The 15,410-nt window shown below is 47.4% G+C and overlaps 1 protein-coding gene across 1 annotated transcript in view; it reads right to left on the bottom strand.

Annotated features, from left to right (window-relative positions):
* The window catches only part of ak5 (adenylate kinase 5), a 292,297-nt gene that overhangs the window by 181,234 nt on the left and 95,653 nt on the right, over positions 1 to 15,410 (bottom strand). Inside the window, exon 6 of the mRNA XM_071376733.1 lies at positions 12,496 to 12,687. Coding sequence (XP_071232834.1) covers positions 12,496 to 12,687 — 192 coding nt within the window. The remainder of the gene's footprint in view (positions 1 to 12,495; positions 12,688 to 15,410) is intronic.

Raw genomic sequence — 15,410 nt, 5'->3', positions numbered from 1 at the left:
CCAGCATTTCACTGTGAGGTCTACTACACCTGTTGTATTCAGCATTTCACTGTAAGGTCTACTACACCTGTTGTATTCAGCATTTCACTGTGAGGTCTACTACACCTGTTGTATTCAGCATTTCACTGTGATGTCTACTACACCTGTTGTATTCAGCATTTCACTGTAAGGTCTACTACACCTGTTGTATTCAGCATTTCACTGTGAGGTCTACTACACCTGTTGTATTCAGCATTTCACTGTAAGGTCTACACCTGTTGTATCCAGCATTTCACTGTGAGGTCTACTACACCTGTTGTATTCAGCATTTCACTGTGAGGTCTACTACACCTGTTGTATTCAGCATTTCACTGTGAGGTCTACTACACCTGTTGTATTCAGCATTTCACTGTAAGGTCTACTACACCTGTTGTATTCAGCATTTCACTGTGAGGTCTACTACACCTGTTGTATTCAGTATTTCACTGTGAGGTCTACTACACCTGTTGTATTCAGCATTTCACTGTAAGGTCTACTACACCTGTTGTATTCAGCATTTCACTGTGAGGTCTACTACACCTGTTGTATCCAGCATTTCACTGTGAGGTTTACTACACCTGTTGTATCCAGCATTTCACTGTGAGGTCTACTACACCTGTTGTATCCAGCATTTCACTGTAAGGTCTACTACACCTGTTGTATCCAGCATTTCACTGTGAGGTCTACTACACCTGTTGTATTCAGCATTTCACTGTGAGGTCTACTACACCTGTTGTATCCAGCATTTCACTGTAAGGTCTACTACACCTGTTGTATCCAGCATTTCACTGTGAGGTCTACTACACCTGTTGTATTCAGCATTTCACTGTGAGGTCTACTACACCTGTTGTATTCAGCATTTCACTGTAAGGTCTACTACACCTGTTGTATTCAGCATTTCACTGTGAGGTCTACTACACCTGTTGTATTCAGCATTTCACTGTGATGTCTACTACACCTGTTGTATTCAGCATTTCACTGTAAGGTCTACTACACCTGTTGTATTCAGCATTTCACTGTGAGGTCTACTACACCTGTTGTATTCAGCATTTCACTGTAAGGTCTACACCTGTTGTATCCAGCATTTCACTGTGAGGTCTACTACACCTGTTGTATTCAGCATTTCACTGTGAGGTCTACTACACCTGTTGTATTCAGCATTTCACTGTGAGGTCTACTACACCTGTTGTATTCAGCATTTCACTGTGAGGTCTACACCAGCTGTATTCAGCATTTCACTGTGAGGTCTACTACACCTGTTGTATTCAGCATTTCACTGTGAGGTCTACACCTGTTGTATTCAGCATTTCACTGTAAGGTCTACACCTGTTGTATCCAGCATTTCACTGTGAGGTCTACTACACCTGTTGTATTCAGCATTTCACTGTGAGGTCTACTACACCTGTTGTATTCAGCATTTCACTGTGAGGTCTACTACACCTGTTGTATTCAGCATTTCACTGTGAGGTCTACTACACCTGTTGTATTCAGCATTTCACTGTGAGGTCTACTACACCTGTTGTATTCAGCATTTCACTGTGAGGTCTACTACACCTGTTGTATTCAGCATTTCACTGTGAGGTCTACTACACCTGTTGTATTCAGCATTTCACTGTGAGGTCTACTACACCTGTTGTATTCAGCATTTCACTGTGAGGTCTACTACACCTGTTGTATTCAGCATTTCACTGTGAGGTCTACTACACCTGTTCTATTCAGCATTTTACTGTGAGGTCTACTACACCTGTTGTATTCAGCATTTCACTGTAAGGTCTACTACACCTGTTGTATTCAGCATTTCACTGTGAGGTCTACTACACCTGTTGTATTCAGCATTTCACTGTGAGGTCTACTACACCTGTTGTATTCAGCATTTCACTGTAAGGTCTACTACACCTGTTGTATTCAGCATTTCACTGTAAGGTCTACTACACCTGTTGTATTCAGCATTTCACTGTGAGGTCTACTACACCTGTTGTATTCAGCATTTCACTGTAAGGTCTACTACACCTGTTGTATTCAGCATTTCACTGTAAGGTCTACTACACCTGTTGTATTAAGCATTTCACTTTGAGGTCTACTACACCTGTTGTATTCAGCATTTCACCGTAAGGTCTACTACACCTGTTGTATTCAGCATTTCACTGTAAGGTCTACTACACCTGTTGTATTCAGCATTTCACCGTGAGGTCTACTACACCTGTTGTATTCAGCATTTCACTGTGAGGTCTACTACACCTGTTGTATTCAGCATTTCACTGTAAGGTCTACTACACCTGTTGTATTCAGCATTTCACTGTGAGGTCTACTACACCTGTTGTATTCAGCATTTCACTGTGAGGTCTACTACACCTGTTGTATTCAGCATTTCACTGTGAGGTCTACTACACCTGTTGTATTCAGCATTTCACTGTGAGGTCTACTACACCTGTTGTATTCAGCATTTCACTGTGAGGTCTACTACACCTGTTGTATTCAGCATTTCACTGTGAGGTCTACTACACCTGTTGTATTCAGCATTTCACTGTAAGGTCTACTACACCTGTTGTATTCAGCATTTCACTGTGAGGTCTACTACACCTGTTGTATTCAGCATTTCACTGTGAGGTCTACTACACCTGTTGTATTCAGCATTTCACTGTGAGGTCTACTACACCTGTTGTATTCAGCATTTCACTGTGAGGTCTACTACACCTGTTGTATTCAGCATTTCACTGTGAGGTCTACTACACCTGTTGTATTCAGCATTTCACTGTGAGGTCTACTACACCTGTTGTATTCAGCATTTCACTGTGAGGTCTACTACACCTGTTGTATTCAGCATTTCACTGTGAGGTCTACTACACCTGTTGTATTCAGCATTTCACTGTGAGGTCTACTACACCTGTTGTATTCAGCATTTCACTGTAAGGTCTACTACACCTGTTGTATTCAGCATTTCACTGTGAGGTCTACTACACCTGTTGTATTCAGCATTTCACTGTGAGGTCTACTACACCTGTTGTATTCAGCATTTCACTGTGAGGTCTACTACACCTGTTGTATTCAGCATTTCACTGTGAGGTCTACTACACCTGTTGTATTCAGCATTTCACTGTGAGGTCTACTACACCTGTTGTATTCAGCATTTCACTGTGAGGTCTACTACACCTGTTGTATTCAGCATTTCACTGTAAGGTCTACTACACCTGTTGTATTCAGCATTTCACTGTAAGGTCTACTACACCTGTTGTATTCAGCATTTCACTGTGAGGTCTACTACACCTGTTGTATTCAGCATTTCACTGTGAGGTCTACTACACCTGTTGTATTCAGCATTTCACTGTGAGGTCTACTACACCTGTTGTATTCAGCATTTCACTGTGAGGTCTACTACACCTGTTGTATTCAGCATTTCACTGTCAGGTCTACTACACCTGTTGTATTCAGCATTTCACTGTGAGGTCTACTACACCTGTTGTATTCAGCATTTCACTGTGAGGTCTACTACACCTGTTGTATTCAGCATTTCACTGTAAGGTCTACTACACCTGTTGTATTCAGCATTTCACTGTGAGGTCTACTACACCTGTTGTATTCAGCATTTCACTGTGAGGTCTACTACACCTGTTGTATTCAGCATTTCACTGTGAGGTCTACTACACCTGTTGTATTCAGCATTTCACTGTGAGGTCTACTACACCTGTTGTATTCAGCATTTCACTGTGAGGTCTACTACACCTGTTGTATTCAGCATTTCACTGTGAGGTCTACCTACACCTGTTGTATTCAGCATTTCACTGTGAGGTCTACTACACCTGTTGTATTCAGCATTTCACTGTGAGGTCTACCTACACCTGTTGTATTCAGCATTTCACTGTGAGGTCTACTACACCTGTTGTATTCAGCATTTCACTGTGAGGTCTACTACACCTGTTGTATTCAGCATTTCACTGTGAGGTCTACTACACCTGTTGTATTCAGCATTTCACTGTGAGGTCTACCTACACCTGTTGTATTCAGCATTTCACTGTGAGGTCTACTACACCTGTTGTATTCAGCATTTCACTGTGAGGTCTACTACACCTGTTGTATTCAGCATTTCACTGTGAGGTCTACTACACCTGTTGTATTCAGCATTTCACTGTAAGGTCTACTACACCTGTTGTATTCAGCATTTCACTGTAAGGTCTACTACACCTGTTGTATTCAGCATTTCACTGTAAGGTCTACCTACACCTGTTGTATTCAGCATTTCACTGTGAGGTCTACTACACCTGTTGTATTCAGCATTTCACTGTGAGGTCTACTACACCTGTTGTATTCAGCATTTCACTGTGAGGTCTCCTACACCTGTTGTATTCAGCATTTCACTGTGAGGTCTACTACACCTGTTGTATTCAGCATTTCACTGTGAGGTCTACTACACCTGTTGTATTCAGCATTTCACTGTGAGGTCTACTACACCTGTTGTATTCAGCATTTCACTGTGAGGTCTACTACACCTGTTGTATTCAGCATTTCACTGTGAGGTCTACTACACCTGTTGTATTCAGCATTTCACTGTAAGGTCTACTACACCTGTTGTATTCAGCATTTCACTGTGAGGTCTACTACACCTGTTGTATTCAGCATTTCACTGTGAGGTCTACTACACCTGTTGTATTCAGCATTTCACTGTGAGGTCTACTACACCTGTTGTATTCAGCATTTCACTGTGAGGTCTACTACACCTGTTGTATTCAGCATTTCACTGTGAGGTCTACTACACCTGTTGTATTCAGCATTTCACTGTGAGGTCTACTACACCTGTTGTATTCAGCATTTCACTGTGAGGTCTACTACACATGTTGTATTCAGCATTTCACTGTGAGGTCTACTACACCTGTTGTATTCAGCATTTCACTGTGAGGTCTACTACACCTGTTGTATTCAGCATTTCACTGTGAGGTCTACTACACCTGTTGTATTCAGCATTTCACTGTGAGGTCTACTACACCTGTTGTATTCAGCATTTCACTGTGAGGTCTACTACACCTGTTGTATTCAGCATTTCACTGTGAGGTCTACTACACCTGTTGTATTCAGCATTTCACTGTGAGGTCTACTACACCTGTTGTATTCAGCATTTCACTGTGAGGTCTACTACACCTGTTGTATTCAGCATTTCACTGTGAGGTCTACTACACCTGTTGTATTCAGCATTTCACTGTGAGGTCTACCTACACCTGTTGTATTCAGCATTTCACTGTGAGGTCTACTACACCTGTTGTATTCAGCATTTCACTGTGAGGTCTACTACACCTGTTGTATTCAGCATTTCACTGTGAGGTCTACTACACCTGTTGTATTCAGCATTTCACTGTGAGGTCTACTACACCTGTTGTATTCAGCATTTCACTGTGAGGTCTACTACACCTGTTGTATTCAGCATTTCACTGTGAGGTCTACTACACCTGTTGTATTCAGCATTTCACTGTGAGGTCTACTACACCTGTTGTATTCAGCATTTCACTGTGAGGTCTACTACACCTGTTGTATTCAGCATTTCACTGTGAGGTCTACTACACCTGTTGTATTCAGCATTTCACTGTGAGGTCTACTACACCTGTTGTATTCAGCATTTCACTGTGAGGTCTACTACACCTGTTGTATTCAGCATTTCACTGTGAGGTCTACTACACCTGTTGTATTCAGCATTTCACTGTGAGGTCTACTACACCTGTTGTATTCAGCATTTCACTGTGAGGTCAGCAACCATCACTCCTGTGTTCCAATGGCACGTTGTGTTGGCTAATCCAAGTTTATCATTTTAAAAAGGCTAATTGATCAATAGAAAACCCTTGTAAGTCGCTCTGGATAAGAGCGTCTGCTAAATGACTTAAATGTAAATGTAAATGTAGTCTCAAAGTGCACTACTTTTGACAAGGACCCATAGGTGAAACACACAGCTGGAAACACACAGCTGGAAACACACAGCTAGAAACACACAGCTAGAAACACACAGCTGGAAACACACAGCTGGAAACACACAGCTGGAAACACACAGCTGGAAACACACAGCTAGAAACACACAGCTAGAGACACACAGCTGGAAACACACAGCTGGAAACACACCGCTTGAAACACACAGCTAGAAACACACAGCTGGAAACACACAGCTGGAGACACACAGCTAGAAACACACAGCTGGAAACACACAGCTAGAAACACACAGCTAGAAACACACAGCTAGAAACACACAGCTGGAAACACACAGCTGGAGACACACAGCTAGAAACACACAGCTGGAGACACACAGCTAGAAACACACAGCTAGAAACACACAGCTAGAAACACACAGCTGGAAACACACAGCTAGAAACACACAGCTGGAAACACACAGCTGGAGACACACAGCTAGAAACACACAGCTAGAAACACACAGCTGGAGACACACAGCTGGATGTCAAACATTATGGTTTGTGCTGCTTCCCCTCGTATTTTTACCACAAATGTTAAATAAAGAGAAGAAGACTCTGTGAGCCCCACCTCTGAGGGGTGGAATGCCTGGTCTCACTTCTTCAGCTGGGAGTGGATCCAGACAGTCTAACATGGACGAAGGGTGTTCATGTTATGAGGCAGTGGGGACAAGAGGTTCAAGACACAGTAATGTCAATCTTTGTTGTTCTTTTGCTTAAAAGTAAGATTCTTCCAGCAAGCTATGGATAATAATTGTCCACAGCATATTTTCATCAAACAGAGAGATATCCTGTAATACAAATATGCATTTACTATGACGTTGATATTTATTGCTGTGATGACTGATAGACGAGATGCTAGAGGTCTTTAGGAAGGATTAAATCTGCATGATCCTCTTTAATAGTTTCAGATTGGTTCACCACCATTAACCTATTTATCCCCTCTGAGTCGTATTGCTCTGCTGTGTGTGATGACACCATGGAACAGCCCAGAGAGAGAGACAGCCTGATGCAGGCTAGGTTACCCAAGGTCGAGACAATATATCCACTAACAGCCCAGAGAGACAGCCTGATGCAGGCTAGGTTACCCAAGGTCGAGACAATATATCCACAAACAGCCCAGAGAGAGAGAGAGACAGTCTGATGCTGGCTAGGTTACCCAAGGTAGAGACAATATATCCACTAACAGCCCAGAGAGACAGCCTGATGCAGGCTAGGTTACCCAAGGTCGAGACAATATATCCACAAACAGCCCAGAGAGAGAGAGAGACAGTCTGATGCTGGCTAGGTTACCCAAGGTAGAGACAATATATCCACTAACAGCCCAGAGAGAGACAGCCTGATGCAGGCTAGGTTACCCAAGGAGAAGACAATACAGCCCAGAGAGAGAGAGAGACAGCCTGATGCAGGCTAGGTTACCCAAGGATAAGACAATACAGCCCAGAGAGAGAGAGAGACAGCCTGATGCAGGCTAGGTTACCCAAGGTAGAGACAATATATCCACTAACAGCCCAGAGAGAGACAGTCTGATGCAGGCTAGGTTACCCAAGGTAGAGACAATATATCCACAAACAGCCCAGAGAGAGAGAGAGACAGACTGATGCAGGCTAGGTTACCCAAGGTAGGGACAATATATCCTTTAACAGCCCAGAGAGAGAGAGAGAGAGAGAGAGACAGACTGATGCAGGCTAGGTTACCCAAGGTAGAGACAATATATCCTTTAACAGCCCAGAGAGAGAGAGAGACAGCCTGATACAGGCTAGGTTACCCAAGGCAGAGACACTAACAGCCCAGAGAGACAGCCTGATGCTGGCTAGGTTACCCAAGGTAGAGACAGTCTGATGCAGGCTAGATTACCCAAGGTAGAGACACTAACAGCCCAGAGAGACAGCCTGATACAGGCTAGGTTACCCAAGGTAGAGACACTAACAGCCCAGAGAGACAGCCTGATGCTGGCTAGGTTACCCAAGGTAGAGACAGTCTGATGCAGGCTAGGTTACCCAAGGTAGAGACACTAACAGCCCAGAGAGACAGCCTGATGCTGGCTAGGTTACCCAAGGTAGTGACAGCCTGATACAGGCTAGGTTACCCAAGGTACAGACACTAACAGCCCAGAGAGACAGCCTGATGCTGGCTAGGTTACCCAAGGTAGAGACAGCCTAATGCTGGCTAGGTTACCCAAGGTAGAGACAGTCTGATGCTGGCTAGGTTACCCAAGGTAGAGACACTACATCCCAGAGAGAGACAGCCTGATGCTGGCTAGGTTACCCAAGGTAGAGACAGTCTGATGCTGGCTAGGTTACCCAAGGTAGAGACAGTCTGATGCTGGCTAGGTTACCCAAGGTAGAGACAGTCTGATGCTGGCTAGGTTACCCAAGGTAGAGACACTACATCCCAGAGAGAGACAGCCTGATGCTGGCTAGGTTACCCAAGGTAGAGACAGCCTGATGCTGGCTAGGTTACCCAAGGTAGAGACACAGTATTAATTACATGCGGCGGCGTTAGCCAACAATTCATTGGACCAGCGCCGTTGCTGATCTGAATGAATTAGCATTGAAAACCTGAAACAGTGGTCAGGAAATCAGGAAACGAAGTGGCTTTAAATGACACAAAAACAGATATGCTACGTGTGTGCTGAGTAGCTGGCTAACATTCATTACGATTTATTTTCCACTTTTGATGGCAAACTTCCTGTACTGCTAACATTCACTTCCTGTTATTTCCACTCTAATTGCTAGTCGTATTGTTTAGAATTCTTCCTCATTTACACAAAGAGTTGTGGGATATTAGAATCCTCTGTCATCTTCAACCTAGAATATAGGTGGGTGTTACACGTTGAAGGTGGATGAGGTGAATTTGGCCCAGGCTAGGTAAAGGCCTCTGAGTACCTAGCTTGGGGGTGCTGAGGGGGCATTGTAGTGATGCTGAGGGGGTAGTGATGCTGAGGGGGTAGTGCTGCTGAGGGGGTAGTGATGCTGAGGGGGTAGTGCTGCTGAGGGGGTAGTGATGCTGAGGGGGTAGTGATGCTGAGGGGGTAGTGATGCTGAGGGGGTAGTGATGCTGAGGGGGTAGTGATGCTGAGGGGGTAGTGCTGCTGAGGGGGTAGTGATGCTGAGGGGGTAGGGGTACTGAGGGGGTAGTGCTGCTGAGGGGGTAGTGATGCTGAGGGGGTAGTGATGCTGAGGGGGTAGTGCTGCTGTGGGGGTAGGGGTACTGAGGGGGTAGTGATGCTGAGGGGGTAGGGGTACTGAGGGGGTAGTGATGCTGAGGGGGTAGGGGTACTGAGGGGGTAGTGCTGCTGAGGGGGTAGTGATGCTGAGGGGGTAGTGATGCTGAGGGGGTAGTGATGCTGAGGGGGTAGGGGTACTGAGGGGGTAGTGATGCTGAGGGGGTAGTGATACTGAGGGGGTAGTGATGCTGAGGGGGTAGGGGTACTGAGGGGGTAGTGCTGCTGAGGGGGTAGTGATGCTGAGGGGGTAGTGATGCTGAGGGGGTAGTGATACTGAGGGGGTAGTGCTGCTGAGGGGGTAGGGGTACTGAGGGGGTAGTGATGCTGAGTGGGCACTGTAGTGATGCTGAGGGGGCACTGTAGTGATGCTGAGGGGGTAGGGGTACTGAGGGGGTAGGGGTACTGAGGGGGTAGTGCTGCTGTGGGGGTAGTGATGCTAAGGGGGTAGGGGTACTGAGGGGGTAGGGGTACTGAGGGGGTAGTGATGCTGAGGGGGCACTGTAGTGATGCTAAGGGGGTAGGGGTACTGAGGGGGTAGTGATGCTGAGGGGGTAGTGATGCTGAGGGGGTAGTGCTGCTGAGGGGGTAGTGATGCTGAGGGGGTAGTGATGCTGAGGGGGCAGGGGTACTGAGGGGGTAGGGATACTGAGGGGGTAGTGATGCTGAGGGGGTAGGGGTACTGAGGGGGTAGGGATACTGAGGGGGTAGTGATGCTGAGGGGGTAGTGATGCTGAGGGGGTAGGGGTGCTGAGGGGGTAGTGCTGCTGAGGGGGTAGGGGTACTGAGGGGGTAGTGGTACTGAGGGGGTAGTGATGCTGATGGGGCACTGTAGTGATGCTGAGGGGGTAGGGGTACTGAGGGGGTAGGGGTACTGGGGGGGTAGTGATGCTGAGGGGGCACTGTAGTGATGCTGAGGGGGTAGGGGTACTGAGGGGGTAGGGGTACTGAGGGGGTAGTGATGCTGAGGGGGTAGTGATGCTGAGGGGGTACTGCTGCTGAGGGGGTAGTGATGCTGAGGGGGTAGTGATGCTGAGGGGGTAGGGGTACTGAGGGGGTAGGGATACTGAGGGGGTAGTGATGCTGAGGGGGTAGTGCTGCTGAGGGGGTAGGGATACTGAGGGGGTAGTGATGCTGAGGGGGTAGGGATACTGAGGGGGTAGGGATACTGAGGGGGTAGTGATGCTGAGGGGGTAGGGGTACTGAGGGGGTAGTGATGCTGAGGGGGTAGTGATGCTGAGGGGGTAGGGGTACTGAGGGGGTAGTGATGCTGAGGGGGTAGGGGTACTGAGGGGGTAGGGGTACTGAGGGGGTAGTGATGCTGAGGGGGTAGGGGTACTGAGGGGGTAGTGATGCTGAGGGAGTAGAGGTACTGAGGGGGTAGTGATGCTGAGGGGGTAGGGGTACTGAGGGGGTAGTGATGCTGAGGGGGTAGGGGTACTGAGGGGGTAGGGGTACTGAGGGGGTAGTGATGCTGAGGGGGTAGGGGTACTGAGGGGGTAGTTCTGCTGAGGGGGTAGTGATGCTGAGGGGGTAGTGGTACTGAGGGGGTAGTGGTCCTCAGGGGGTAGTGGTACTGAGGGGGTAGGGGTACTGAGGGGGTAGGGGTTACTGAGGGGGTAGTGATGCTGAGGGGGTAGTGCTGCTGAGGGGGTAGGGGTACTGAGGGGGTAGTGCTGCTGAGGGGGTAGTGGTCCTCAGGGGGTAGTGGTACTGAGGGGGTAGGAGTACTGAGGGGTAGGGGTACTGAGGGGGTAGTGGTACTCAGGGGGTAGTGGTACTGAGGGGGTAGGGGTAAGATTCTATTAAGTATAGAATCTTGCAGGATACATTAGTTGGAATTGGAAGAGTTGTTGTCCTGTCCCTTTCTCAGCCATCATTATTCTAATAGAATTCAGAAAGAACAAAACCCTGTCCTGAAACATTCACATCAAAAGATTCCAAGTTATAGGCAAAGACACAAAGCACAAACGTCAAATTGAAATATTTTTCTTGATCAAATAAGATGGAAAACAACCACTTTTTTTGTGCACTATTAATTTACCATCCTTACAAACCACTTCATGTAAATGTACATTACTGTATTGTACATAGGCTGGTCATCTAGGTTAGTACCTGCAGACTTTCCATCACCATGGAGAAAGACAATGACCAATCCAGTAATTGAGTACAAACTCTGTCATGTTGGTTGTTGATCATTGATAGACAGCCATTTTTCAAGTCTTGCCATAGATTTTCAAGCCGATTTAAGTCAAAACTGTAACTCGGCCACTCAGGAACATTCCCTGTCTTATTAGTAAGCAACTCCAGTGTATATTTGGCCTTGTGTTTTAGGTTATTGTCCTACTGAAAGGTGAATTCATCTCCCAGTGTCTGGTGGAAAGCAGACTGAGGCAGGTTTTCCTCTAGGACTTTGCCCTGTGCTTCCCTAACAACATGGCTGCACACACACACACACACACACACACACACACACACACACACACACACACACACACACACACACACACACACACACACACACACACACACACACACACACACACACACACACACACACACACACACACACACACACACACACACACACACACACACACACACACACACACACACACACACACACACACACACACACACACACACACACACAGGAGACCAATAGTATACAATTAACACCATTTCTGCCTTCCTGTCATTCAGATCAACAGCAAGGCTGTGTGTGTGTGTGTGTGTGTGTGTGTGTGTGTGTGTGTGTGTGTGTGTGTGTGTGTGTGTGTGTGTGTGTGTGTGTGTGTGTGTGTGTGTGTGTGTGTGTGTGTGTGTGTACCAAGGCTCTGGTCCAGTGGATGGCAGATCGATGGACAGATCAACAAAAGACAGACTGGAAAAAGTGGCAAACCGGGACTCTAATGGCAATTATGATTCTGGACACCCTCGAGGACAATGCTGTCAATAATAGGACAATGCTGTCAAGTTGTTTGTTCAAGGGAGAGAAATAAAATACCCTGTCTGTCAGTCTTACTCTCTCAACAATAGGACAGGTAATAAATACCCTGTCTGTCAGTCTTACTCTGTCAATAATAGGACAGGTAATATCCTGTCTGTCAGTCTTACTCTCTCAACAATAGGACAGGTAATAATGAAGGAAACAATGGTACCCCTTGTGTTAACCCGCAAGTAGAATTAGGGTCAGCTGCTGAGTGGTAAACACCATAGACAACGCTTAAAAACTGCTCACACACACACACACACACACACACACACACACACACACACACACAGACACACACACACACACCCTTGTCTTACCGTGACGATGAGTCCCCTCTCCTGGAAGTATTTGACCAAGGGGATGGTGTTCTGTTTGAAGTTGGTGAGGCGGCGCTCCGTTGCATTGGGGTTGTCGTCAGGACGACCCGTCGCCTCTGCACGCTTCTCCAGGCGCTCCTTCAGACGGTGGTTAGCACAGGACAGGAACACGACCAGGTCTGGAGTACAGATCTATTGGAGGAGATAAACAGACAGTGGTGTTATGTTCTCTAAAGACAAACATACATTACGTCGCTGAACAGAAAAGGGAACAAACAAAGGAGTCACTTCGACAACAACAAACTAAACAGAATGGGTCTTAAACGGTTTCTGAAAAACACCCATGGAGATTCCCACTGAAAGTTGACGAAGCAACTAGAAAATGGAGACATCCGCACCATGGATGCCTACTAGATTTCCCTCAGAAAATACAAAGCAAAAGGCGAAACTCAAACCAAGTTAGGATGAGGAGTTACAAAGAATAAACTTAACAGGTAAAAACACCAGATGTAGGCTTTGTTTGGCTACCTAAAGTGGAAGGGCTAGCGAGAGGCGGAAGAGCTAACGAGAGGCGGAAGAGCTAACTAGAGGTGGAAGAGCTAGCGTGAGGCGGAAGAGCTAGCGAGAGGCGGAAGAGCTAACGAGAGGCGGTAGAGCTAACGAGAGGCGGAAGAGCTAACGAGAGGCGGAAGAGCTAGCGAGAGGCGGAAGAGCTAATGAGAGGCGGAGCTCTCCCAATATCTACTCTCCCAACTCTATCAGGTGAACCCATTCTGACTAAGGAGATGACTCTCTGGGCCGGTGCAGGTGAACCCTATTCTGACTAAGGAGGTGACTCTCTGGGCCGGTGCAGGTGAACCCTATTCTGACTAAGGAGGTGACTCTCTGGGCCGGTCCAGGTGAACCCCATTCTGACTAAGGAGGTGACTCTCTGGGCCGGTGCAGGTGAACCCCATTCTGACTAAGGAGGTGACTCTCTGGGCCGGTGCAGGTGAACCCTATTCTGACTAAGGAGGTGACTCTCTGGGCCGGTGCAGGTGAACCCCATTCTGACTAAGGAGGTGACTCTCTGGGCCGGTGCAGGTGAACCCCATTCTGACTAAGGAGGTGACTCTCTGGGCCGGTGCAGGTGAACCCCATTCTGACTAAGGAGGTGACTCTCTGGGCCGGTGCAGGTGAACCCCATTCTGACTAAGGAGGTGACTCTCTGGGCCGGTGCAGGTGAACCCCATTCTGACTAAGGAGGTGACTCTCTGGGCCGGTGCAGGTGAACCCCATTCTGACTAACGAGATGACTCTCTGGGCCAGGTAAAACACATCCTGAGATTACTTTCTGGGTCAGCACAATTTAAATATATTTGAACTGACGAGATGACTCTCTGGGCCAGGTGTGACACATCCTACGTTGGAATGAAGTTATTTTTACTGAACGTCTTCTGAGTGACGGGACTTAAACACGTCTTCCCCCGTGCCCTTAAAAATCAAAGTCTCTCTTTGTTTCCACAGCAACCAAACTTCTAGCTGCCTGCCTCCCTTTTCTCAGGGAGCTGCATTTAGGAGAAGGCATATTGTGAGTTGACTGGAATAAAATCAAGTCCATTAGCTTGATTACTTGACGACTGACATGAGTTTGGCTATTTTTTATAAAGACTCCAATCTTTCACTCAAAGATAATTTGAAGGATTAAAGGCCATTATCCAATTGAGTTGCATAGATGCTTTTTTCATTTCAATGTTGGAATAAATTATAGCTTACTCTATGTTCACCCAAAACAAGAAACGCTTTAGAAATGACTGCTGCTGTAGTATCTTCCCTAAATGCTAGGTAACAGACTAATCAACCAACCAATCAAACAATAAAAACAATCGATCAATCAATCGTGACCTGGTGATGGAGTCAATAGAGACAGTTTATCAGATCAGACTATGCAGTGTACAGAAGCAGGCTATTCATTACCACCAGGTCAGACTATGCAGTGTACAGAAGCAGGCTATCCATTACCACCAGGTCAGACTAACTTTAACACTATACGCACGCACGGACCCCCCCCCCCCCCACATTAATCCTCCTTCAGCAGCATGTTCTGAATTAGTGATGGTTTTCGTCTGTCTGCCTGCCTACCTGTCTGTTTGCCTGCCTACCTGTCTGTCTGTCTGCCTACCTGTCTGTCTGCCTACGTGTCTGTCTGTCTGTCTGTCTGCCTGTCTGTGCCTGCCTGCCTGCCTGCCTGTCTGTCTGTCTGTCTGTCTGTCTGTCTGTCTGTCTGTCTGTCTGTCTGTCTGTCTGTCTGTCTGGGGAAGAAAGAAGGATGATGAAGGGATGGAGAGGGAGGAGAGGGATGGAGAGGGAGGAGAGGGAGGAGAGGGATGGAGAGGGATGGAGAGGGATGGAGAGGGAGGAGAGGGAGGAGAGGGATGGAGAGGGATGGAGAGGGAGGAGAGGGATGGAGAGGGAGGAGAGGGAGGAGAGGGATGGAGAGGGAGGAGAGGGATGGAGAGGGAGGAGAGGGATGGAGAGGGAGGAGAGGGATGGAGAGGGAGGAGAGGGATGAGAGGGATGGAGAGGGAGGAGAGGGATGGAGAGGGATGGAGAGGGAGGAGAGGGATGGAGAGGGATGGAGAGGGAGGAGAGGGATGGAGAGGGAGGAGAGGGATGGAGAGGGAGGAGAGGGATGGAGAGGGAGGAGAGGGATGAGAGGGATGGAGAGGGATGAGGAGGGAGGAGAGGGATGGAGAGGGATGGAGAGGGAGGAGAGGGATGAGAGGGATGGAGAGGGAGGAGAGGGATGGAGAGGGAGGAGAGGGATGAGAGGGATGGAGAGGGATGAGGAGGGAGGAGAGGGATGGAGAGGGATGGAGAGGGAGGAGAGGGATGAGAGGGATGGAGAGGGATGGAGAGGGAGGAGAGGGATGGAG

This window comes from Salvelinus alpinus, chromosome 30 (assembly GCF_045679555.1).
Source record: "Salvelinus alpinus chromosome 30, SLU_Salpinus.1, whole genome shotgun sequence".
In the NCBI taxonomy this organism is placed as follows: Eukaryota; Metazoa; Chordata; class Actinopteri; order Salmoniformes; family Salmonidae; genus Salvelinus; species Salvelinus alpinus.
The sequence above is the reverse complement of the archived record's forward strand: the minus strand, read 5'-3'. Positions and strand labels throughout refer to the sequence as shown.